The sequence below is a fragment of the Clinocottus analis genome, unplaced genomic scaffold (assembly GCF_023055335.1).
Source record: "Clinocottus analis isolate CAN_PGR_092001 unplaced genomic scaffold, fCliAna1.0.p SCAF_22, whole genome shotgun sequence".
Taxonomy (NCBI): Eukaryota; Metazoa; Chordata; class Actinopteri; order Perciformes; family Cottidae; genus Clinocottus; species Clinocottus analis.
In genome coordinates, this window is record NW_027175954.1 from 2,225,819 (window position 1) to 2,249,102 (window position 23,284).

At 43.9% G+C, this 23,284-nt stretch overlaps 2 protein-coding genes across 4 annotated transcripts in view; both read right to left on the reverse strand.

Moving 5' to 3' along the window:
• The window catches only part of si:dkeyp-9d4.3 (caskin-1), a 31,403-nt gene extending 15,935 nt beyond the window's left edge, over positions 1-15,468 (reverse strand). For all 3 annotated transcript variants that reach the window (XM_068588784.1, XM_068588783.1, XM_068588781.1), the window contains exons 1-7: positions 15,193-15,468; positions 7,820-7,871; positions 5,324-5,421; positions 1,850-1,995; positions 1,544-1,639; positions 759-880; positions 344-452 (exon numbers count right to left, since the gene is read on the reverse strand). In XM_068588784.1, coding sequence (XP_068444885.1) covers positions 344-452; positions 759-880; positions 1,544-1,639; positions 1,850-1,995; positions 5,324-5,421; positions 7,820-7,871; positions 15,193-15,286 — 717 coding nt within the window. In that variant the 5' untranslated portion in view covers positions 15,287-15,468. The remainder of the gene's footprint in view (positions 1-343; positions 453-758; positions 881-1,543; positions 1,640-1,849; positions 1,996-5,323; positions 5,422-7,819; positions 7,872-15,192) is intronic.
• A 1,956-nt stretch (positions 15,469-17,424) lies between these two features.
• Positions 17,425-22,342, reverse strand: LOC137793214 (suppressor of cytokine signaling 1-like). Its single transcript, XM_068589236.1, has 4 exons — positions 22,284-22,342; positions 19,423-19,871; positions 18,420-18,607; positions 17,425-18,076 (listed from the first exon to the last, which is right to left on the reverse strand). The coding sequence occupies exons 2-4, from the start codon at positions 19,624-19,626 to the stop codon at positions 17,752-17,754; spliced, it is 717 nt and encodes a 238-aa protein (XP_068445337.1). The 5' UTR covers positions 19,627-19,871; positions 22,284-22,342; the 3' UTR covers positions 17,425-17,751.
• Between the last annotated feature and the right edge of the window lie 942 nt (positions 22,343-23,284).

Sequence of the window (23,284 nt, forward strand, 5' to 3'; positions counted from 1 at the left end):
CCAGGGATGCAAAGGGTTGCGTCGTGGCTGCGCGTGCACGCCCGCCGCTAACATTTGTTGTGCGTGCCGGCCGCAGCGGCAACATCAGAAAGGGTTACCAAACAAAAGCGGATACCGCTTTAGATATTGGATGACAGGTCGGACGCTGGCCATTCTGCTCCACTTATGTAACAAGCCAACGTATCCCACGGGCGCCATCACACAGCTCGGTGGGATGAATGCCGAGCGCCGAGGTGTAAAACTTGCTCGGCTGAGGAGAGCGAGGCAGCTTTAACAATAGGTGCTTTTGTAAACACATGAAACAGGCGGACAGCGAGAGGGAGTGACGGACAGATGGACTTACATCCAGCAGCAGGCGCACTACCTCTGTCTTCCCACAGAGGGCCGCCTGATGCAGCGCTGTGCCAGACTCAGACTGTCTGTTGATATCTATACCCGCCTGAATCAGCAACCTGCAGCACAGAATGATGACAATATTAACCTTCGTTAGTAGAGCAGCTTCTGTGACATTATTTCATCAAAGTGCTCACATAGAATAAAAGACAGTTAAGTGAAAATGCAAAGAGGCATTGTAGAATTTAAAAAACGTCCCCACGGATGAAATTCAACCCAGCGATGTGTGCTTTAAAGCGTGATGGATGATTTCCGAGTACAATTGTTATTCTGGGGTTGAAGTCAGATGAGATGAGCGAGTCAGATGGACAGACAGATTGACATTTGAAGACAGACACACACTGAGACTCAAAGTTTTTTCCGACCGTATGACATCGATGTGTCCGTTCTTGGCGGCGAGATGAAGAGGTGACACTCCGTTGGGGTCGGAGGGTTTCGGTTCCAGCATGGCTGCACACATGTTACTGCTGAGCAGGAGCTGGACCACCTAAAAATACAGGCGAACAAACACACTCATTTCTCTTAACAGTTTCCCAAAATGCTGCTGTGAACTACATAAACAAGAGTCAAAATTTGGCCAAGTTCCATTTCAAATTTGTTTTGCTGCAGAAAATGTGGCTCTCTTTTCTGGCTGCCGATGTTATGGAATAAATTAGGATCTCAACGTTAAATTAGCCACACTTATTTTAGTGGTTTAAGAGCATGATGGGATGTTTAAAGGTGCTGCTTAAGGCAATCCTTGATAGGTAATTTGTTCATGATTTTACAGGTGAATTGATGTTTAATTTTAAGGCATATTTTGTGTTGACTGTCTTATGTTGTATATATATGATCTATCTATCTATCTATCTATCTATCTATCTATCTATCTATCTATCTATCTATCTATCTATCTATCTATCTATCTATCTTGTAAGTCTGAAAGCCATTGTTGCAGCTTGTCTGTATTGGGTGTGTTTTCTTTAGTTTGCGATTCTTTTTTCTAAACCTCATGAACACGATGGTGTTTTGTCTCTTTGCATGTGTTTTATTTTGGTAGTGCGTTTAAGCATCACGGTCACAGTAAGAGAGGCTTTCCTGGTTACACAAAGGTTAAAAAAGAAAAAAAGTATATTTATGTAACTTTTGGTTTTCAGATAAATTTACTCACTCCGACGCGACCAAATTCACAGGCGAGGTCCAACGGGGTTTTCCCAGCTGAGTCTGAGATGCACGGGTTGGACTGGTGTTGTAGCAACATCTCCGACTGCATCCGACACACACACACGCACACGCACACACACACACACACATACAAATCTTACTGGCGCTTTTGAATTTTCGAGCTTGGAACAACCACAAATCATGCGTTCATCCTCGGGCACACATAACTCGGCTCCTAAAACACACACAGATACTATACACACCAAAACACAGGGCTACTATACGCACTAAAAACACACACAAAGACAGTTACCCCGTCATAGTGTCCGTGCTGAGCTGATAGGTGGAGAGGGATCTGTCCTTCATCTGACTGCCCGTTGACTGAGGAGCCGGACTTCAGCAGCATTTTCATTGGTTCGGTCTTCCCCTGCCATGCGGCGTAATGCAGAGGACGCATCCCTACACGGAACACACAAACACACACAAAGTTGACAGCACAATCAAACACAGACCGTGTGCACAGATATAAACAAGAACATGAGGATATAAAGACACATAAATGCATGTGAACGCACACATTCTGTTCTTGTTGTTTCCAGACAGACCAGTTTGTCAGAGGCCGTCCAGCAGGTGAAAATCCCCTTTAGTAGCATCACTAAACTCATTTAAAGTCCATCAAACGCAACACTAAAGTGTTGCTGCTAATATTGAAAGATTGAAACAATTAGTCAACTGACAGAAAAGAAATTAGCAGCTAGACCGATAATCGTGACCTAATTGTTTGTCATTTGCATAGAAATGACATAGAAGTAGAAGGGAAATTCCCATTCAAACCAGCACAGCATGGTGATCGGAGCGGCTGACATTTGTGTGTCGCCATTGCGACCGTTTTAGCGGCGCCGACTTCCCTGTAATCTAAACCGACTCACGACCAAACCGAGCAGTGGAGCGGTAAACTAGATATCTTTTAGTTTTGCACTGTTGGTTTAACAAAACAAGACATTTTTTGGAGGGCGCACTGGGAATCTGTAAACCGAATGATGGATAGATTAATCAAGAAAACAATCAAAAGGGTATAAAATAATGTCAGTCGTTAATTTTAGGCCTAATGCGAATGCAATTTCGGCGACCATTTCTGTAATACCGGTTTCACTGTAGCAACAGATTCAGGCACAGTCTCTCCGTGCGCTGCCTGGACATGCACTCGCACTGCTGGTGACATGCTTGTGACCTCCCGTGACCGTTTGGAGAATTGTTTGTGCGAACGTCGTACTCGTGGGACGTCACAGACAAACTGCTTTCAGACGAAAGGGCAAAAGAAAAAAGAAGGAAGAAAAAAAAATCCCCTGAACCAGACTTTAAAAGAACAATGCTGGAAACTGGACATTGCGAGCCACGCAGGAGCTGCGCGGTGACGCCAAATTTGGCTGAGCACAGCACGAAACAACCACCGTTGAATCATTATTAGCGCCTCTAACCAGAAAACCTTAAACACCACTTTCTATTAGTGGCTGCAAGGACCAGTAAGCATGTTTTTGTGGCAGCGACCCAAGACCCTCAGTCCTAATACCAGCGATGAGCCACATCGTCGAGCTGAATAAAGAGGCCCTCCAGGCCTGGCTGGCATGAGGGAGTCCTGACTCAGAAAAGAGGTGCTGGCAGGATAAAGAGATACAGCAGCTGTAGGAGTTACAGAAGCTTAAGCCTGAGTCTACGAAGAGATGTGATGGAAAATGACTCTCAGGCCGCCTCAAACATCTTCCAGATAGTGTGCAAATAACAAGAGAGGACTTCACTGCGCAGGGAAAGAGAGACGCCGGACTCGTTTGAACATCGGGGGAAGCACTCTGGAAACTTTTTGGACGTAATTGACACCGCCTCAACTCAGGAGGTTCTTTTAGGGAGTTGCCGGATCTGATATGAGCCCATTTCTATTCAACGTGTGAGCGGATCATAAAAACAGTGGACCATGAGGATCAAAAAGGCCTCACCGACATTTGAAACTCACAATCAAGTGAGGTTTCTGATTTTGGAAATTCCCTGAACTGTGTTCCCAGAAGTATCCGGGCAGAGTTGTTTAACACAGAGTTGCTTGCTCCCTTTTTCTATTTGCAATTTTTTGTGTGTGACAGGATATCAATTCCAGCGGCTCAGGCCTGCAGGATGTCCAGGTCAGTGACCTTAAGTTGGCATCTTTGCACAACAACAGTTGGTAGACGGACGTGACGTCTAAATGAGGATCAGAACTTCCAAGTAAACAGTTCCCCGTGTCCCATCGGAGTGAGCGATGCATCCACAACCTGCAATAACACATTTATTGGCTACTTGAGTACGGCAGAAACAACATATTACATCGCAAATTTGAGCATATTGCGCCTATGAACGCTTGGAAAACAGCTGTGACGCTTTCCTCCTTGTGTCCTTGAAGCAACCCAAACTTGTAGCGAGACATCCTATTTTGAAGTGTGTGTTGTTGATTGGTTAGTTCTTGTCACGTGACCTGTGGTGTGCTTGCTGCAATCTAAAATCGTTGTGTTTTTCCATCACGGTGTGCTGCAGGCGCGTCCAAAACAACATCCCCATCGCAGCGAAAGTGCACCGCCGTGACTTTACTTTCATTTTTGAGTCTCGTCACACGTTTTCATTTCTAATAATTCATCTGCACGCACAACATTTGAATGGCCTCTTTACTCATCCAGCAGACACAGAGCAACGTTAGCGTTCTCTCCTTTTTGCTCCATTTGGGTCCACAACAACTCCTGAGGAACATATCTAGCTTGAGTCAAGGTTTCTAGTCCTCACCATGAGCTCGTTGGGCACCGAAGGAATAATTTAAGGTTTCCCTTCGTCCTCCATGGAAAGAGTTGAGAAGGTTTGACCATAGTCTCCATTTCAGAAGTGAACACAGTCGTCGTCCCCAAGAGGTTTGTGAGCTGCCATTTGGTGACATTTTGGAAACCGCCATCTGTTTTTTTTTTTAACCATCAGTGAACGAAACTGACCCTGGCCCTGTTAGCGACCTGTCAATCACATTAAGCTCGCTCTAAAGCAAACCGGATGTATTTTACTGTGAATTAACCATCATTTACTAAATGAATGCATTGAAGAAGACGTTCAAGGACAGCGATGGAGAGTTAACTGTTGACTGAGGTAATAAATCAAGTGAGGAGTACGGTCATTTTCTCGCAGACTTCCATACAATCTGACGTTCTTTTTGCAACCAGCGGAGAAAAGGCAAGTTCAAGGCTTGGCTTTTCAGAACCGGAGGGTGCTGGCTGACTGGGTGGGACCACCTGGTCGGGATTCCTGGCAGTTTCCTCTACTTAGAGCCATACTGGGGACGACTGAGCTGACTGGAAGTGTGCAGACAGTAGGCCTACATCCTGGAGGGATTATATCTCCCATCTGTCCTGAGATTTCTTCTTCTCCTTCTTCTTCTTCTCGACTCTGCCAGTATAAGACGGGAGACATTTGCCGCCCTGCCTCCACTTGGCTCCCGTTCCTGCAGCCGTGAAGCTTCTTCTATTGTCAATTGTTTGCTGTGCATACAAATCTGTCACCTCTCATAAACACCGTATACGACACGGAGAGAATGTTTATTGCAATTTCAAACGAGCTCCACGTTATTACACGAGACGGTATCACTGGTCACGCAGGGAAAGCCGGAAATATTTCTGTTTTCCTGTGTGATTGTTCTCTGGCCATCTGTGTGCGTGTGTGTGTTTTGTACCTGTTTCATGTGAACATAGCGACTTGTGAGGACAGTGAAATCCGTGTGTGTCCTCACCTTTATGGTCTTTAATATCCACTGCTGCCTGGGCCTCAAGCAGCAGAGAGATCAGCTCCTTGTTACCACTCAGAGCGGCAAAGTGCAGCGGTGCCAACCTTCACACAGACACAGATTAGGGTTAAAAATACACATATTCACATACATAGTGTGAAACCGGAGCATAACTGAAATAATCTTCAGCGTAGTGCAGCTCCGCCCCTCAGCTCTGTCTGAGCGACGGGAGGGGGCAAATGACCTACTTCCATTAATAAGCAATCTCTCTACCCCGGAGCCAAGCGCACACACAACTCACCCGCGTGTGTGTGTGTGTGTGTGTGTGTGTGTGTGTGTGTGTGTCTAATGGATCCCTGGTGAATATGAGGGCCGGGCCCTGGAGTCAAGTCAACGAATCATTCGTCATTACACAAGGAGTTGAGTCCAATTATCCGATTTCAATCAACATCATAAAATGATCTTCGGTATCTGATGGAGCCGAACGCAACACAATCGCAACCCAAGCATGTGCACATAAAAAGCTTAACCACTCACCAGTCTAAATATAGCCAAACATCCATAGCTGTACATTCAGAGTTGATAAGGGAACATTTCCGAGCAAATTGAGAGCCGAGAAATGAAGGCAATTACAGCCTTCCGCTGGATATATGTTTCAAAGTTAGATTTAAGATGAGCGTAATGTGTGTAATGTGTCGAGAGAAGAGAGATTGATTATGTCCTTTTTGCTTTCCTTCATGGGTTGGATGATCAAACTGCATGTCAGCTACAGAATAAAGTCGAAGAGGCTTGAAGGAGTTTGGGCGTCACGGGGTGCTGGAGTTAACAGGTACAGCACTTCAGGACAAGGAGGTCAGCACAAACTAGCTTTTCACAGCGTGTAAAAGGAACCGGGTGATAGATTTTGTGACATCCACATTTCATTTAGCGGACGCTTCTATCCAAAGAGGCTTACGTTGTTCTACACACCGAAGACACAGCAACGGAGAGCAATTCGGGGGTTAAGTGTCTCGCTCAAGGGCTAGCAGAGCCGGGGCCCGAACCACCGAGCCTCTGATTGAAGGAAAGATCTGCTATCGACTGAGCCGCGGTCGCGCGCTAACATCTAGCGGCGCCGGAGAGCTACGGTGGACTTCGGGTAACATGAAAACGTGAAAGGCCCTCTCTCAAACCAGAGTTGTTTGTCTCTTCTGGGCTTCTAATCGAGCCTCGAATGAACTACTGAGACATGGGGACCTTCATGAGCGGGACGCGCTCTGTGAAAACACAACTGAGTCTTAGTTTCAGGTGATTAACAGTCCTTCCTTTTACCTTTATCTGTCCTTTTATTGCCTGAGTCCTTAGCTGTTATTTATATTTCTACTTCTCTGTATATTGCCAAAAGAAAAGAAGTCAATAAAGCTGATTCTGATTATACACTAAAGGAAACATATCATGCATATTGTATGCCATCCTGCAATAGATCTCCCAGATGCTCTTTATTAGTAACTTATTAGTGAACCGCCTGCTGTGAGTCACTCTTTTAACTTTAACGCTTTTGGTCTCCTGAGGGAAATATCGAGCTGCCGGTTATAGTTGCTAACTTTCTTTGTTATTATTTTTTTTAAGCTGCCTTCTGCTGTGAGACCTGTGAGAGTGAACCAACAGCTGACTCACAGATCAACACCGAGCTGAAACTTAAAGCTCTCAAAGAGCAGACGGGAGCTGCAGATTTGGGCGATAATTCGGTTCATCAATACGAGCGACCGCTTCACATCGTCATTTAGTCCTTTGTATAAAAATATGGATTCAAGTTACGTTTTATAAACCCTTGGGGTGGTCTGACCTCCAAGTTAGGAAGCGCTGTCCTAAATTGTAAGCGCCGCAGGAAAGAGCCCTAAAATACGTAAATTCATTTAGAGGATTTTGTGCACCTACAGTTCCATTGTCTCAAAGCCAGTGGGTTGTTTTTTGTGGGCTTTTGGTTGGATGACTTAAATAAGGTATGTCTCTCACGCGAGCTTAAGATATTTTAAAGTTTTGTTAGTAAAAAATACCCCTCTGGTGAATTCTGAGTGGCTAAATGAGACAACGAAACATCTTCATGCCGTCTAGTCCGCCTTTGATTGCCATCGTGCTCCCGTGGTTGTAGTTATTTTATAGCTAAACATTATTGGCTTTCACATCTGCTGATTGCATTCAAGCTTCAAAAATCAATATGTTGCTGAACAAAAAAACGTGTAAATATGATTTGAAACGTTTGGCACAGAGTTTATTTCCCCCGAATCTTAATTTAATCTAAAATGTGATATCAATCAAACCTCCTTCAGCTACAATGCAACATAATGAACAACAAAGTCATGAGGTGATGTCAAGGGGACAGAAAGAAAGCAAAGAAACTAGGAAACAACGAGGGAAAGAAGGTAAAAAGAAGAACCGGGGGAAAACAGAAAGTAAAACAGATGGTGGCAATGTGGAATAGAAGCAAGGACAACGTGAATCAGAAGAGCTGCAGCCGCTCACCCATCTGCATCCTGGATGTTGACGTTCACTCGCTTTGCTGCTCCGAGGAGCTCTGAAACAGAGACGAGAGACGAGAGGATGAGAGAGCAAAGAGAAACACACTCATGGCAGAAACAGTCCAAAATATAATCTATGCAGAATCCAGTGATTAATGTATTCTCTCTCCTTGTACATATTATAATAATTCACTCCCCGCTGGCAGAGGAGACAGCTACACTGTTATACCTGTGACAGCTCAAACAGCAGAGGTCAAGAAGAAGTGCAGAGGCAAAAGTATGTTTTTTAAGATAAATATTAGACATTTCTCAATTGATAATAATTACAATATGAGCTTTTAGTCCTCCGGTGTCTCTAATCTTAAAAAAAACAAAAACTATTACATCCCTAAACATGAATAACGTTGACTAAGTAGATGTTTGATGTCTTTTATTAAAAGACCTGTCAATCAATTTGAGTGAGTCGGTGGGTTTTGATCATGAGGTTGGACACCAGTTGTTGTCACGTCATCAAAAATATAATTATCATCACGCACCAGACACATGCGTGTGTGTTAAATATTGCATTTCATGTCTGCAAGGTTTATTGAGCAAACAAATACACTCGAGGGAATATTATTTAGGGAAAAAGATTCAGATCAAAGATTGATTTCACTTCCACTGAATGTACGTGGAGCATGTTTTTAGTATTTTGGGGTAAATCCTGCGTAGATAAATGTGCGTAAATGTGCGCCTGTGTTTGTGATTATGTGAATGTGAATCAGAAAGATAAAGGAATCAGACAGCGGGAACAATCACACAGGCACAAACACTCACATAAACCAACACACAACTCTCAGAAAAGGACACAGAAAAAGCGGCTTGTTTGTCTCCATTTTTTTTTTTTCTTTTTTTGGTCAAACCCTCATAATCCACGGACCGTAATCTGTAGCTGGTCTGTAATCTGGGGGAAAGCTTCTCCTTCTCTCTGCAGCTCTATCTGCACTTCATCCCCTCATCCTGCTCTCACACTCTAATTTTCGCTGTAATTTGCTAAAGAGCGCGTGCTGATGATTGGTAGCTGTGCTGTTTTGTGTTTACACTCTGCAGCTGACATCATTCTGCTGCTTGTGTGTGTGTTTGTGTGTGTGTTTGTGCATGTGTAGCCCCCCCCCCCCCACACACCCATCTATCTATCTGGATTAACCCCCCTCCTCCCAACCTTCCCCGCCACAGCAGATGAATCAATGAGTGCAGATATCTGTGTCACCATCAGGGCGCCACATGACCCCGCCTACCCGAGCACACATCTATGGCAACGCCACCGCATCCGACAGCCACAACAACCAGCTCCGGTTAGTTTTTCTGTCTGATTATATCAAGTAATCGCCTAAAAACTTGATTCAATTCCCATTCAATTTTGGAGAGGATGAACACATTATTTTTCATTATCATTGATATATATATATATATATATATATATATATATATATATATATATATATATATATATATATATATATATAAAAATATATATATATCTGTGTGTTCCTCACTGGAATATCCGTCTCCTCTGACACGGAGTCTGGGTCACGGCATCACTTAATAACCACACGGTATATTTAATCAAATACTTGGATGCGGCTGTCAACTACTGGTTACAGCTCTGCCCTCTGTGATCGCTCTCCAAAACTGATTTTCATCCTCAAAACTCACACTTTACTTCCATTTTATTTTAACCCTAAATGTGAGTTTTTCTCTGTGTGTATTTTCCTTCTCTGGCATGTTTGTTTAGGCGCATTACCATAATGTTTCTCTGATGGTGTCCTTGGAGCAGGGTTCATTTCCCCCCCTCTTTTTTTCTCATTTTTTTTTCCATCAATGATCATTTTAGGCGTAACACTGCAACCGAGCCCCTGTTACCATAGTAACCCCTCAATGTGCCATCCTCACAGACTGTCAATCCCTCGGCAGGGATTACTATGATATTATGTTAGCCGCATCTCCCACAAAATAGCCGTTTAAAGAGTTCATTTTAAGTTTATTGTCGACGTGAAATCCTCATCGTTCAGGTTTTGATCTGAAAGCCCTCTGGTTTTGAGGAGCCGGGGTGGAAGTGGAGGGTTTCTCGAGGGTTCTCATTACCAGAAATCTTCTGAAGTCCAGTTTCCCCCCCCCCCCCGGCTCCCCTCTGCTGACTTCCGCCTGCCATCACGCATCCAGAGTTTCAGTGTAACGCGTCGCCTTAAAACAAACTCGGCGCCGCTCGGCTTCCAGACGGCTGCACGCGTGTGTTCAGCGGCCTCAGAGGTCACAGCGTGCTGATGGTGCAGGAGCGACGCCACACTTTCACCAGGAGTACACAACGACAGGTCGACGCGGCAATGTGACGAGTGGTGCAGGGGCAGTGATCAGGAAAAACATGCTATTTTTGAAAATGGTGTTATCTTGTCGTGTATCTAGTGTTTGTGTTGCATATGAAGGTAGATTTGTGTCTTTTTTTTTTTACCCAAGCAAATTTCTGGTTTGTTAGTAAATTATCTCCAAATCTCTGCTCTCAATTGAAAACATTACTCTTAAAAAAAAACAAAAAAAAACGGTTAAAGAAAAAGAACTCCCAAAACTAAAATTTGCTCTCAAAATTAAAAAAAAAAAGCTCTAAAAAATGCTCTCAAAACTAGAATTTGCTCTAAAAAAATTATTTTAGTTTTGAGAGCGTTTTTTTTTTTTTTTTTGGAGAGCAATTTTTTTAATTGAGAGCAAAGATTTGAAGATAATTTACTTACAAACATTTGCTTGGGTAAAAAAGACACAACTCTACCTTTATAGTTGCAGAACTACTTTTTGTAAAACGCGAGTATTCATAAAAGCCTCTTCCTGCACACAGAATACAGCACATATCCAACAAGAGCCGGATTAATATATGGTGATATTGTTATTTCCTCTGTAACAGCTGGACTTGCAATTTGTTTTTTCAAAGATCAAAAAACAAAACATGTAACAATGGACAATGCCTCTTCTTCTTCGTCACATCCTTCATCTACATTTTGATCTTTGTGGCTACGGATAGGACACAATTAAGCGTACATTACTTTCGGTGTTGATTAGCCTGTTAAATATGATCATTTTTTATCTAAATAATGTCATAAGAATTAAGATTGACACTGATTTCCCAGAAGTTGACATGTTATTAACAGCCCCAAACCAGAATATATCTGGAATCACTGCATTTCTTTTGAGCTTTTTTGCTTGAAAAGTGATTCATTCGCTTTTAAAATATAGTTGCACATTTTGTACGGCCCCAAGGTTACAGTATACTGCACTTGTTGGGGATTATTATGGTCTCTTGTGCTGCTGATGAGTCACTGATAACTGAGATTTCCATTTTTTACTTTTATTTCAGACCACCTCAGTGTTTTTGATCAATGTGCAAATCCTGCTGCTCCCCAGCCGAGGAACAAAAACAAATGAAAAGTAGTAATGTTTAATAATTCATCTGCTTTACTGTTGGTCTATTGCAAGACTGTTGAGATACAGTTGTTTATTTAATGTTGTGGGAATACCGGTCCTTATTACTATCGGGCTGAGTCCAAACCGTGATCAACAGGCACAACAGACACAGCTCCGTAATGACTTAGCGTCCATTACAGTCGCGTACCACAACATTAAAGAAGTACAAATATGATAAGCACGTTCTCGTATCTCTAAGATGAAAAGCTTTATTGCGACTGTGCCGAAGATAAGGGAACCATTACCAATTGGTTTAGAAATACGCCTTAAAAAGCCACTGGCTTTTAAAGTCCTCGGCTTAAAAGTGAACCGGAAAGCTCGGTCTGAGCTGACGAGTTCAAACTTTGCTCAACAAAATCAGTGAGCCCGTTGATTACAGCGGGATTATGAATTTAACGGATGGATTTGGTGACAATCTGTAGTTTTCTCATTGTCAACGAACCCCACAGAAAGTCCCAAACCAGCAATGCATTGATCGGTCTACAAGTGTGGTCTGCAAAGCTGATAACGCTGCAGCTTATTCCTCAAAGACGCAGAAGTGGAGGTATTTAGAGACGGACGAACACGCTGCTGCTCGTGGTCTCTTCTCGGGATTTGTTTAGAGTACAAAGAATAGCGTTAGCATAATCTTCAAAGCTATTTCAATAACGCACACCTTCCAAAATATGAGTTAGAAATACAAAATATATGACAAAAACATTACCCTCGACATAACGAGGAAGGGATTTCAACCGGATTTTCTATTTAACAGATTAATTGGGTTTTAATGTGGGTTTATTATGGGAGGAACAACGTTCTGTAGTTCATGAGATCTTGTTGACAAATCAAAGAAATATAATTTCAGACTGAGCCATTTGGTGTAGTTTTGAGGCAACTACAAATTCCTTGGGGCAGTAGTTGTAGTCTGGGCCACGTAATTAAAATATGTTTATTTGTGTGTATTTTGTAACTTCTGGACCTATTTGTGCTGCTAACAAGAGTAGTACACCCTGTATGCTGACAGGCAACGCTTTGTGTTTCCTTTCTCTTGTAGAGGTGCCAGAACTGTAGTTAAGTTGTATTTACAGACATTTTTTTCACCTTATTTCTCACATATTTTGACAATAATTTGATTTGCCCCATTTTTTTAAGTATCTGGACAGGAGGTGACTGATTTAAAGTTTGAAGGATTTAAAGGTATTTAAAGTTCTGCACTGCAAAGTTGCTTATACGCAGATTTGGATTACAGACAACACCAAGTTAGCTGTTTCCAGTGTTCATGCTAAGCTAAGCTAGCCCACTGCTAGTTCCAGCCGGAGATCTACGAACATGAGAGAGGCGTCCATGTTGCACTAATGCTTCAGTCAGATGGAGAAGACGCTCTGCTGCGTGACACGCGAGACAGACAGGGAAGTGAAGTGGCCTCACGTCGTCCTGCCACCACTTCAAGTCCTAAAACCCTCCTCCATCAAAATGTGACATTTAGCAAACAACCGCTACGGCAACTTCCTCTCACCTGCTGCTCTGAACATCATTACTGTTAATAATGAAAAACGCAGTCAGGCACATGGCTAACACCTGATGTGTCGGGTGTGTCTCCGTGCAATCTTGGCTGTAATTGTGTGCGTTCGAGGTGTTTTTTGTGTGTGTGTGTGTGTGTGTGTGTGTGTGTGAGAGTGAGATTCTCCAGCAGAGAAACCAGGCTTCCTGTTTAATTATTCAATCATAAACCTGGATTCATGCAGTCACTCACACACATACACACACATAAATACACACACATAAATACACACACACACACACACGTACACACACACACTTACACAAACGTTCTCTCGCTCTCTCTCTCACACACACACAGATACACGCACACACACTCTCTCTCTCACACACATACACGAACACACACACATACATACACACACATACGCACACACTCTCTCTCTCTCTCTCTCTCTCTCTCTCTCTCTCTCACACACACACACACACACACACACACTCATTCTGATTCACACACACCTTCCACAGCTCACCTTTGACCTCTCTCCATCACTTCCTGTCTCTTTACATCCTGTATTCATAACTCGCCGTTTCCCTCCTTCTGTTCTGCACTCTCACTCTTTTACTCTCCCATGCCGACCCTCCTCCTCACCCCTCATGTCCCTCACCCGCCACCCTCCTCCCCCTTTCTCTTTGTCAGTGTGCAGTGGACTGAGCACTCAGAGCTGATCTCTTCTGGCATTTGAGGAGAAGCATTTTTCTTTTTCATGGCACTGCTGGAATGTCCAGAGACAAACACACGAGAGGAGACAAGGAGAGGAGATGAGAAGAAAGGAGGCGAGAGGAGGAGAGAGGAGGAGAGAGGCGACAACGATAGAGTGGAGGGAGGAAGAGAAGAAGGGAGACAAGGATGAGGGGAAGGTAGGAGAGGAGTTGAGGGGAGAGGAGATGAGACAATGATATAGGTGAGAAGAGGAGACAAGGATAGAGGAGAGGAGCAGAAACAAGAGTAGAGGGAGGAGAAAATGAGACGAGGAAAGAGGAGAGGACAAGAGAGGAGACAAGATAGTAGAGGAGGGGAGAGGTGACAAGGATAGAGGAGCGAAGAGGGAGAAGGAGAGGAGATGAGCCAAGGAAAGAGGTAAGAATAAGAGACAAGGAAAGAGGAGAAGAAACAATAGGTGAGAAGAGGGGAGGAGAAGAGAAAAGGATAGAACATAGAAATGATGGGCAGGGGAGACAAGGATATAGAGGAAAGGAAAGGAGAGGAGGCAAAGATAGAGGTGAGGAGACACGGATGGAGGACAGGAGAGGAAACAAGAGGAGAAGAGGGGAGAGGGTAGGAAAGGAGACAAGATAAAGGAGATAAGAGAGGAAGAGGGACTAGAGGAGACAAGAGGAGAGGAAGAGATGCTAAATAAGAAAAAAGTATAGAAAGTAAGGAAGGAAGGAAGAGAAAAACAGGGGAAGACGTGAAAGGACATCGGAGCAAAGAGGAGGCGAGGAATAGCGGAGGCAGGACAGAGTAACAGAGAGAAAAAAAGGCAACAGGAGGGGAGAGGATAGGAAACAGGAGGAGAGGAGTAGTGAGGAGGAGATAAATTCAGAGCAGAGAATCGAGAGGGGCCTGGTGATGAAATCGGAGAGGAGGAGAGCTGTTTCAAAGCTGTAATTGAAATCTAATTATCACCTCAAGTCCCAGCTGACTCCACGTCAAACACCCGCGCACACACACACACACACACGCACGCACGCACACACATACATGTGCACACATGAGCGCCACATTGGTGCACACGTCCGCACGTGTACTCGTAGGAACATTATTATCACTAACATCTGGCATCTTCACACACCACTAATCCGCCTGTCCCGAGAGCGGTGCAGGACCTTAAACTGCACCCCTCTCTCTCCCTCCCTCTCTCTCCAACACACACTGTCACTCACACACACGCTCACACGCACTAGTACGCACATCCTCTCTGGTGTGCACACATACACACATTTTCATTTCCGTGCATTCATGCAGCAACACACACACACACACACACACACACACACAGAAACGTCAATGGAGGAAAATGGGTGGCGAGCATCCTCCTGATCTCTAATTCATTTCTGATGACTGTTCTCAGACATGTGCAACGTCATCACTATCACACATTCAACGTCATAGCACACACACACACACACACAAACACACACAGCTGAACACACATAAAAAAAACACCTGCAGGAAAAATAAAAACACACACACATACATACATACATTTAGGTTAAATGGCATCACATCCGATTTAGCCTGCACTGTCCTGACCTCGTAATGACGGGTGTGTGTATGTGTGTGTGTGTGTGCGTGCGTGCGTGTGTGTGTCTGTGTGTATGACAGGAGGATGGAGGGATACTGACTGGCTTTCCCTGGCCGAGGTCTCTGTAGAAGCCGCTGAGCTGTCAGCAAGTCCTCGGTCTTCACGGCCTGGAGCAGCTCCTGGTCCTTCCCCATGTCCCCTCCGTCCCGCCTCGGTCCTCTCGGTCCCGCTCTCTTCCTCTGAGCGCCCCTCTCTCCTCCGCTAATCCGCTGCTACATCCTGCCGCCGCTCCGGGCCTCCCGCTGGAGCTGAGGCGCGCGGAGGGATTGACGCTGCCGGGAGTGGGATGCTTCCGATTCGGCCAGGGGTCCAGCGCACGTCCCGCGGTCCCTCCCCCCCCCCCCAAACCCTCCCTCCCTCCCCCTCCCCCTCCACGCGGTGCTTACCGAGCGAACCGACCGACCGCCCGCCCGACAGGACCTCGCTCTCTGCAGAGATGCTCTCCGGCCGCGCTGGAACACACACACACACACACACACACACACACACACACACACGCACGCACGCACGCACGCACGCACTCACTCACTCACACACACACACGCGCGCGCGCGCGCACACACACACTCGTGACAGATTCCACTCCGCGTGACGATTTTCACCGGGTCTCCGTGTGCGTGCCGGTGGAGCTCGAGCGCCCTCCTATACACACACACACACACACACGCACACACACACACGCACACACACACACACACACACACACCGGGTCAAATCCGCACCCCTGAAATCTCACGAGCCCTCAATCCGCAGAATAACGCGCGCGGGTCGCGGATGTTTGAACGTGTGACCGCTGTCGCCGCTGCGATGCTGGACCAGCTCGCGCCAGCTCCGGCGTGCAAACACACACACACACACACACACACACTCACACTCACACACACTCACACACACACACACTCACACACACACACACGGAGACACACGCACATACGCGCACATCCACAGTCACATATGGCATTACATAAACACGAGCTATACTTGTGCGCGCGCGCCACTCCAGTTGTGGTAATCCCAGTCCGCGTGTTTCCGCGCGCGTGCGGGCGGACAAGTCAGGAGAGGTCGTTTGACATCATACAAATTGTACTGAGTCGCGTGCAAGAGGCGCAATCAGTGCGCGGGACAGTGGGAGGGACGGGATCGCGCAGACCCGTGAGACAGATGCACACATCTGATCCATAACACTGACGCTGTCCTTCACGAATTCAATTCAAACTGGAATTATTCATTCACATCTTGCTCTGGAGATGTTTTTTTTTCTTCTATCCTCCCCTTTATTTTTCTTTCCTTCAAGTTATTCTTTTCTTTCCATTTTTGCGTGTGCATTTTATTTTTTACTTTATGTTCTTCATTAACCTACACACGTTGAACGTGAAGAAGTTGTAATTGCTTCATTGTTTAAAGGTGCTACACAATTAAACTGACCTCGCCCCAATATGTGTCACTGTGGTGATGCTTTTACATCAACATTGTTTAAGGTTAATGAGCCAGGGATAATTTAAAGACAGGAAAAGTGTGTATGCGTGCGTGTGTGTGTGTGTGTGTGTGTGTGTGTGTGTGTGTGTGTCCCTGATGAAGGGCTAATTTAGACTAAAGGGGCCACTGACAATCAGATTTAGGACAGGAAGTGGATGACAGAGGGATGGTACTTAATCAAACTGTGTATATGAGCAAGTTTTATGTGTGTAATGACACATATCTAATTGAAATGGCAGATATCTTTTTTGTTAAGAGTCAGCTTCATACATGGCCGGTTTAACCCGCTACGGGGCTTCCTTCTTAGCCCCACAATTTACTTTGTATTTGAGAGTAAAAAATGTAGAGTTGCATCCCAATGCCAGCTTTTGAGTGTAGTGTTATGAAAGTATACAAACAAAGTCAATGTGCATGTATGTAGCACTAAAAAGAGGGTTGATTCTAAGTGTTCTGCCAAAGAAAAGGCAGCTCCTGAAACCAAATATTGTTTATCCTCGTGAGGTTCAATTGGAAAGCAGCGACCTTCGGAAGTCACGCTTCGATTGACATCCAAAAGCGCACTTACTGTGTAGTTTCCTGTTTGTGTGACACATTAAAGTGAGCTGCTTTCTGGTGCGCCAGCTACAAAATCAGTCGACGATAAAGATGAGTTTATGATACAGACTTGGCGTTCGCAGCATATCGCGGCTCGATGAGGCCGTTTATGGGGACGGCGGTGCTTTGAGCTGACTGGTAATGTCAGCATGCGACAGATATCATGACGACGTCGAGCCGGAGTGTTACCACAGTGCACTGTTTTTATTACAAGGACAATTTCCTGCTTAGTGGTTCAGCCTCATGGTGTGTACATGCATTATTACTTGTCAACTTCAAGATTTTAATTTATTCAACTTCAACAACATTTTGCAAAGCGTCACACATTCGTACAGTTGTCTGTTGTTCCATAGGACTGCAGGAAGTATATTACACATGTATCTCTATTTGAGATGCAGATGAATAGTTTAATAGATAAATAAAGCAAATACGGCTTCAACAACTCGCAGATCAAACACTCAAATGGAGAGTATTTGTTTAACTTAAAAATACAAACGACACGCCGACAGAGCGACGGACACACAGGCCTCTATATACAATAAGGGTACGCCTGAACGTAGTCTTTGACTTGAGTGCTAAGTCCAGGCAAGGTGCTTATCTTTTCTGCTCCGTCTGAGCCCACGAGGGCCCTCCTGCACATCTGCTTCAGGCGCTCCGGACGCTGTCTGCGATACGGCGACGTCAGCTTACAGGATGAGCCGGTGTAATAAGTGAGCAGAGCGAAAAGTGACGCAAAAGTCCGGTGGCTGCCGTTCAGGCTGAAGAGCAGGTTGTCCAGCTGGACGCGGACGCTGGTCGGGCCGTCGTCGCTTTGGTAGCTCAGGGTGAAGAACACATCTGGCTGGCCGCTGTCTCTGCAACGACACGGCACGTACGGTCACTTTGTGCACACTTGATGTGGTTTATTTTAGTGTCCAGTGCTTTTTATCGGGTGTGCAGTGAAGGGAAAAGGGTAGAAGATGACTATGTCTACGTGCGTGTGTCCAATGTTGGGAAATAGAATAGATTTATGTCATGATCAGACTTTGATTTTCACAAAATATGACTCATCAAAGGTTGTGACGAATGAAACTGCAAGACATACACATTTTTATGCATAATCAAATACAATCCGTTCATGTTTTAAACCAAGAGAACAGTATAACAAGGGAAAGCAACAGATAGGGCAACACCAAAGCCTTGTAGCGGCGGATTTACCTGATGAGGAAGGTCCCCAGCTGCGCCCGTGAGAGTATGTCGTGTGCCTCCTCCATGGCCATCGATCCCCAGTAGTAACCACTGTGCTGGAGCTGCTGGTAGGTGCGCTTCACCAGTTTGTACTCTGCGGCGCTGCTGAACGGACGGAGGTGCGTGGGGAAGCCCTCAGCGTCGGCTCCAGTGATCGGCTGCAGCAGAGAAGTCGTCGGAAACGAGTGGTGTTAAAATAAATCAAGTTATCGATGACGACAGTCACAGAGAAGCAGAGCAGAGTTCAATAAATACAAAACGATCAGAAAAAAACATTTAAAGTAAAGTTTGTGTATTATACAAATGTTTGTAGTTATCCCACTAAAGTTTATATATATATAATATGTTATTATTATAGGATTGCTAAAGTGTATACATCATAATCATGTAGAACTGATAAACGTTTGCAGATTAAATTGAGCTACAAAACGATGACACACTGATAACCACAGGTTTTGTGTGTGTTGGCTCTCCATTCATATACAAAACACAGCATAATAACAAATCAATAGTATTAATTATTGCTGTTATGTTGTGTTAGGCTAAAACAAAAACCTCTTACTGCTCAGCCCAAATATGTAAAGTCCTTCATTTGTGATACCAATGTTTTTAAAGGAGCGTTAACTATATATGAAGGGGTTGATATTAGCTCCACCTTTAGCAGCTGCAACATCAAAGTGATGCTTACACATTAATCACATTCTGCATAAAGACTACTTTTACTTTTGGCACTTTACGTTTATTTTAATGCCTACAGCCGACTGGGAATGCAGAGTATTATATACACTGTTGTGTATTTACTTTTACTTGAAGTAAAAGCTCTGAGTACTTCCTCCACTGATGGATGCACAATTTAAAAATAAATCCTGGTGTTTGATTTCGACTGTTTCGCTCCAGCCATCTGTGCACTGTTTCAAAAAACAATATCCCAAAGCAATGAAAGCCACAAACTGAGCAAACAGTGAGCTCTAACCTGGCACCAGGTTTCAGGCTCTTCGTGTAAGTTCAGTTTTTTCCACTGCAGTACATCGAGCTGGCTCTCTGTGGGCTCTCGGCTCTCGGGCCTCTGGGCTGGTTCTGGTTCTGCGGGTTCCTCGGGGGGTTGACTTTGCGTCTCGGCCGCGCGGTTCTGTTTTCTGCTCTGCACTACTGTTTTATCCAGATTGTCTCTAACCATCCTACAAAGGAGGAGAATCCTCCTCTTGTCCACCCGTTGCACCGCTTCCTCCACTTTTCACTGGCAGATCCTCCATCACTGAGGCCTTTCTGGCCGGTCATCCGCTGCTCGGTCCTCTTTCAGACTCCATGCTAATTCAGATAGCCACTTTGAGGATAGCGTCAAGATTCATCAACGTCATCACCAACCTCCGGAGGGGAGAGGAGTCAGGACCTGTCCAACGTGTCACTGAAGAATGTGATGAGCTGAAATACAGAAAAGCGAACAATCAGCGTCAATGTTTTATTCCACTGGACTGCATTTTACTTTCATCGAATTGACCTTAAAACCTGCAATAGGCTTGATGTGTGTCTGGCCACTAGAGGGCAGCAGAAACATCCCAACATCGACATATTAACAGCTTATTTACACATCGAGCAGTTGCTAATCTCTCTATTAATTTCTCAATCAAGTTGTTGGATCTATAAGATTTAACAAAGTGAGGATCAGTGTTTCCTGAATCCCAAGATGGCGTCCTCAAAATGTCCTTTTTTTTTGTCCACAACTCAAATATATTCAGTTTACTGACACAGAGGGGCAAAGAAACCACAAAATATTCACGCTCTAATTGTGCACCCTGAGGATTTCCGTTTCACAATTGTGTGCATAGTTTTCTTTATTGTGTGAATACAATGCAGAAAACCACAAATATATAAATATTGGCGTTTTTTAAAAATCTTTTATAGGCTTAATCATTATTGAGTTGCCTCTTTGGAAGATCTTTGAGGAAGCCGCTTTAAGAAGCTCCAATAAGATCACTTTCGTCGGTCCAAAAAGTTGCAGATTAATGTAATAGTTTAAAAAATAAACAATTATTCGCTCTCTTTCATCTCGGTGCTGGGCCTCCAGCGACCCCTCAGGAAAAGGTCTGGCTCCTCAGCTGCTAAAGGCTCCATAAGTCCAACAGCAAGAGACACTATTGTGTGAGCGGGTATTATTGTGTGGGTTTTTAAAAGTTGCGAGCCGAACAGCTTAACAATGAGCTCACTATAAATCTCCGTAAAGCGGAGGGGAGCTGCAGATTCAATGAGTTACTCGCTGTAGGTTCATCACAATGAGCAACCTCTTTCACATTGTTTTCACATCTTTCATCTGATTCAGTGTCACTGTGAAGATATCTCTTTGAGGCGCTTTAACCTCGCTGCATACTGGACACATGCAATCCAATGTGTGTGTGTGTGTGTGTGTGTGTTATTCAGGTGGTGTGGCTGACAGTAAACCACATGTTGCGTTATCATTAATCACTGGGAAGGACAGCTGTTAAATAGTTGTTTGTAAAAAAAAACGCACTTTCACTTTCACAGTGAAGCGAGACGAATACGAGTGCCGCTCTCCAAGATCATTTGTATAAAAGTTTTCCTACACGTTAGTATGCAACAGCCTTTAGTTTTCATTAAAAGTAACTCAAGTGTATTTATGAAGCTTATTTCCAGTGCAAAGTAACAAAGGGCCTTGAATTAAACGATACAATAAGCAGATTTAAAATACAAATGAGGACATGAGTACAAAAAAAGGTCCTAATAATACTTAAACTTAAGTATATAAAGATATAAGTATAGTTTGTTGTCTTTTGTTTTTCTTTCTTGTTTTTACTTCTATGTTTAAAAGCACTTTCAAACTTTTGTTTGGAGACGTGCTGTTCCAATAAAGTTCAATGTGGATGATTTTACGAGAAGATGGACTGTTTCCAACAAATGTTGTGTTCTTTCTTTCACTTTGTTGTGTCACTTAGTATACTTCTTAACGTCTGCTTTTGTTTCACCTCTTTGCTCAAACGATGGAAATTGATTTGTACTCTAAATATCTTACCGAGTCGTAATCTTACTGCTTTACTGAATATGTCAATTTCAGCTCAAATCTTATGATTGTAGTCTATTTGTGTGGAGGAAGTCTGCGTCTAACTGTTATCAGTTTACAGAATATTGAGTCACTCTGGGATCGTGTTTTTCTCACAGTGTCCCACAGGGCAGGCAGCATAACAGCAGCACATTGTGTTTTTTTTAATTCTGTGCTCCACTTTGTAATGAAATAATGACTCTGAAGTTTAACTTTCAGTTTGAAGTTTCACACGTTTGAAGCCGTGCCGCCGTGCAACGTGGATGTCAAAACCCAGAAGTTTAATATCACTGACCGCATTAAATGTGAAGTTATTCAAACATAAACATGAAATAATAAGGGTTTCACATGAGGGCCAATGTGCCGCAGTTTAGAAACATCACAACTACATTCACAATGTGTGACAATGAGTCCAAATATTGACGCAGAAGAGTTCAGAACAAAAAAGAAATGTCACAGAAAAAATGAAACAAACTAATATTTTGCATCTATCATGAGCAATACTTCCTGTTATTTGAAACCTGAGTGAATAAGGTGATATGAAGTGGTAGTCACACGGGTGTAAACATATAAGTTGAGCTGACCTCGCAGGGGTTTAAATGAAATGAATTATTGAAATTAAAGTTACACACAGCAAGACCTGCCCATGTGTGTGTGTGTGTGTGTGTGTGTGTGTGTGTGTGTGTGTGTGTGTGTGTGTCATGATAGTCTCGTATCTTTTGAGTACAGGTGAATGCCGACTCCAGTAAAATATGCTTTCATGAAGCACAGAGTTCACTTACTTTGCACAACCAACCTGGCCGTGAGGAGTCGCAGCAGGAGAGGCAGTCAGCGTCTTCCCTGCTGGAGGTCGCAGCTCTTCATGACTGCGCTCGTCTTACTTTCGGTTCAGGTAAGTCCGGTAACGGGGGCGGGACCGCTGTTTCAAACGGTCTGACATGTTGGCTCTGTGACAGCTCTACATCTTATCGCCTGCTCAACCACGAGACTTTGAATTGACAGGCGTGCATACGCGCGCGCGCGCGCGCGAACAAAACACGCACTTGTGGATTTTTACTTTCGCTTTTCGTTCTGCAGGCGAATTCTCTTAAATCACGTGATGCAGCCCGTGCGCGTTTTTTTTTTTTTTTTGTGTGTGTGTGTGTGTGTGTGTGTCTCTGTGCGTGTAGAACCGTTCACTTGATACTAGCACCTCTTTCGACTCGTTTGTGGCATACAAATGCCGAATGACAAAGAAAGCAAACATGCATTGAATGCTTGTTTTTTTCATTCGTTTAACTTGATAGTAAATCATTTGAACTATGCAGACTGCTCCTTTCCGCCAAAATGAATGGGAAACAGTAAATGATCAGACATTGATGATCATCAATATCTAGTACATGTCATTAGAATATACATGCTGTAAAGAGGTGAAACGCTGCACACTTCAAACTTAACAAACATATCTTTAAACCTAATTTATATGCTATAAACTTATTGATACAGTTTAAGCTTGAATAAGGAAGGTAGCACAGTTGTAGCACTACAATGGCACTTACCGATAGCATTTTGTAGTTTGACTTTATTGAAGAAATTGTACTTTTCTGATTCTTTTTGTTCCGAGTTTACTCGGTTTAATCCAGTTATTAAGTCGCTTTGGATAAAAGCGTCAGCTAAATGAAATGTATTGAGCTCCTTCATGGGTAGAACTGAATGCAGAAATACATTAAATGTGACAGATTACTGGATTTGTATGCATTTTACCTTAAAATGCAAAAATCTCTGAAGCTTATTCAAGAGAAAG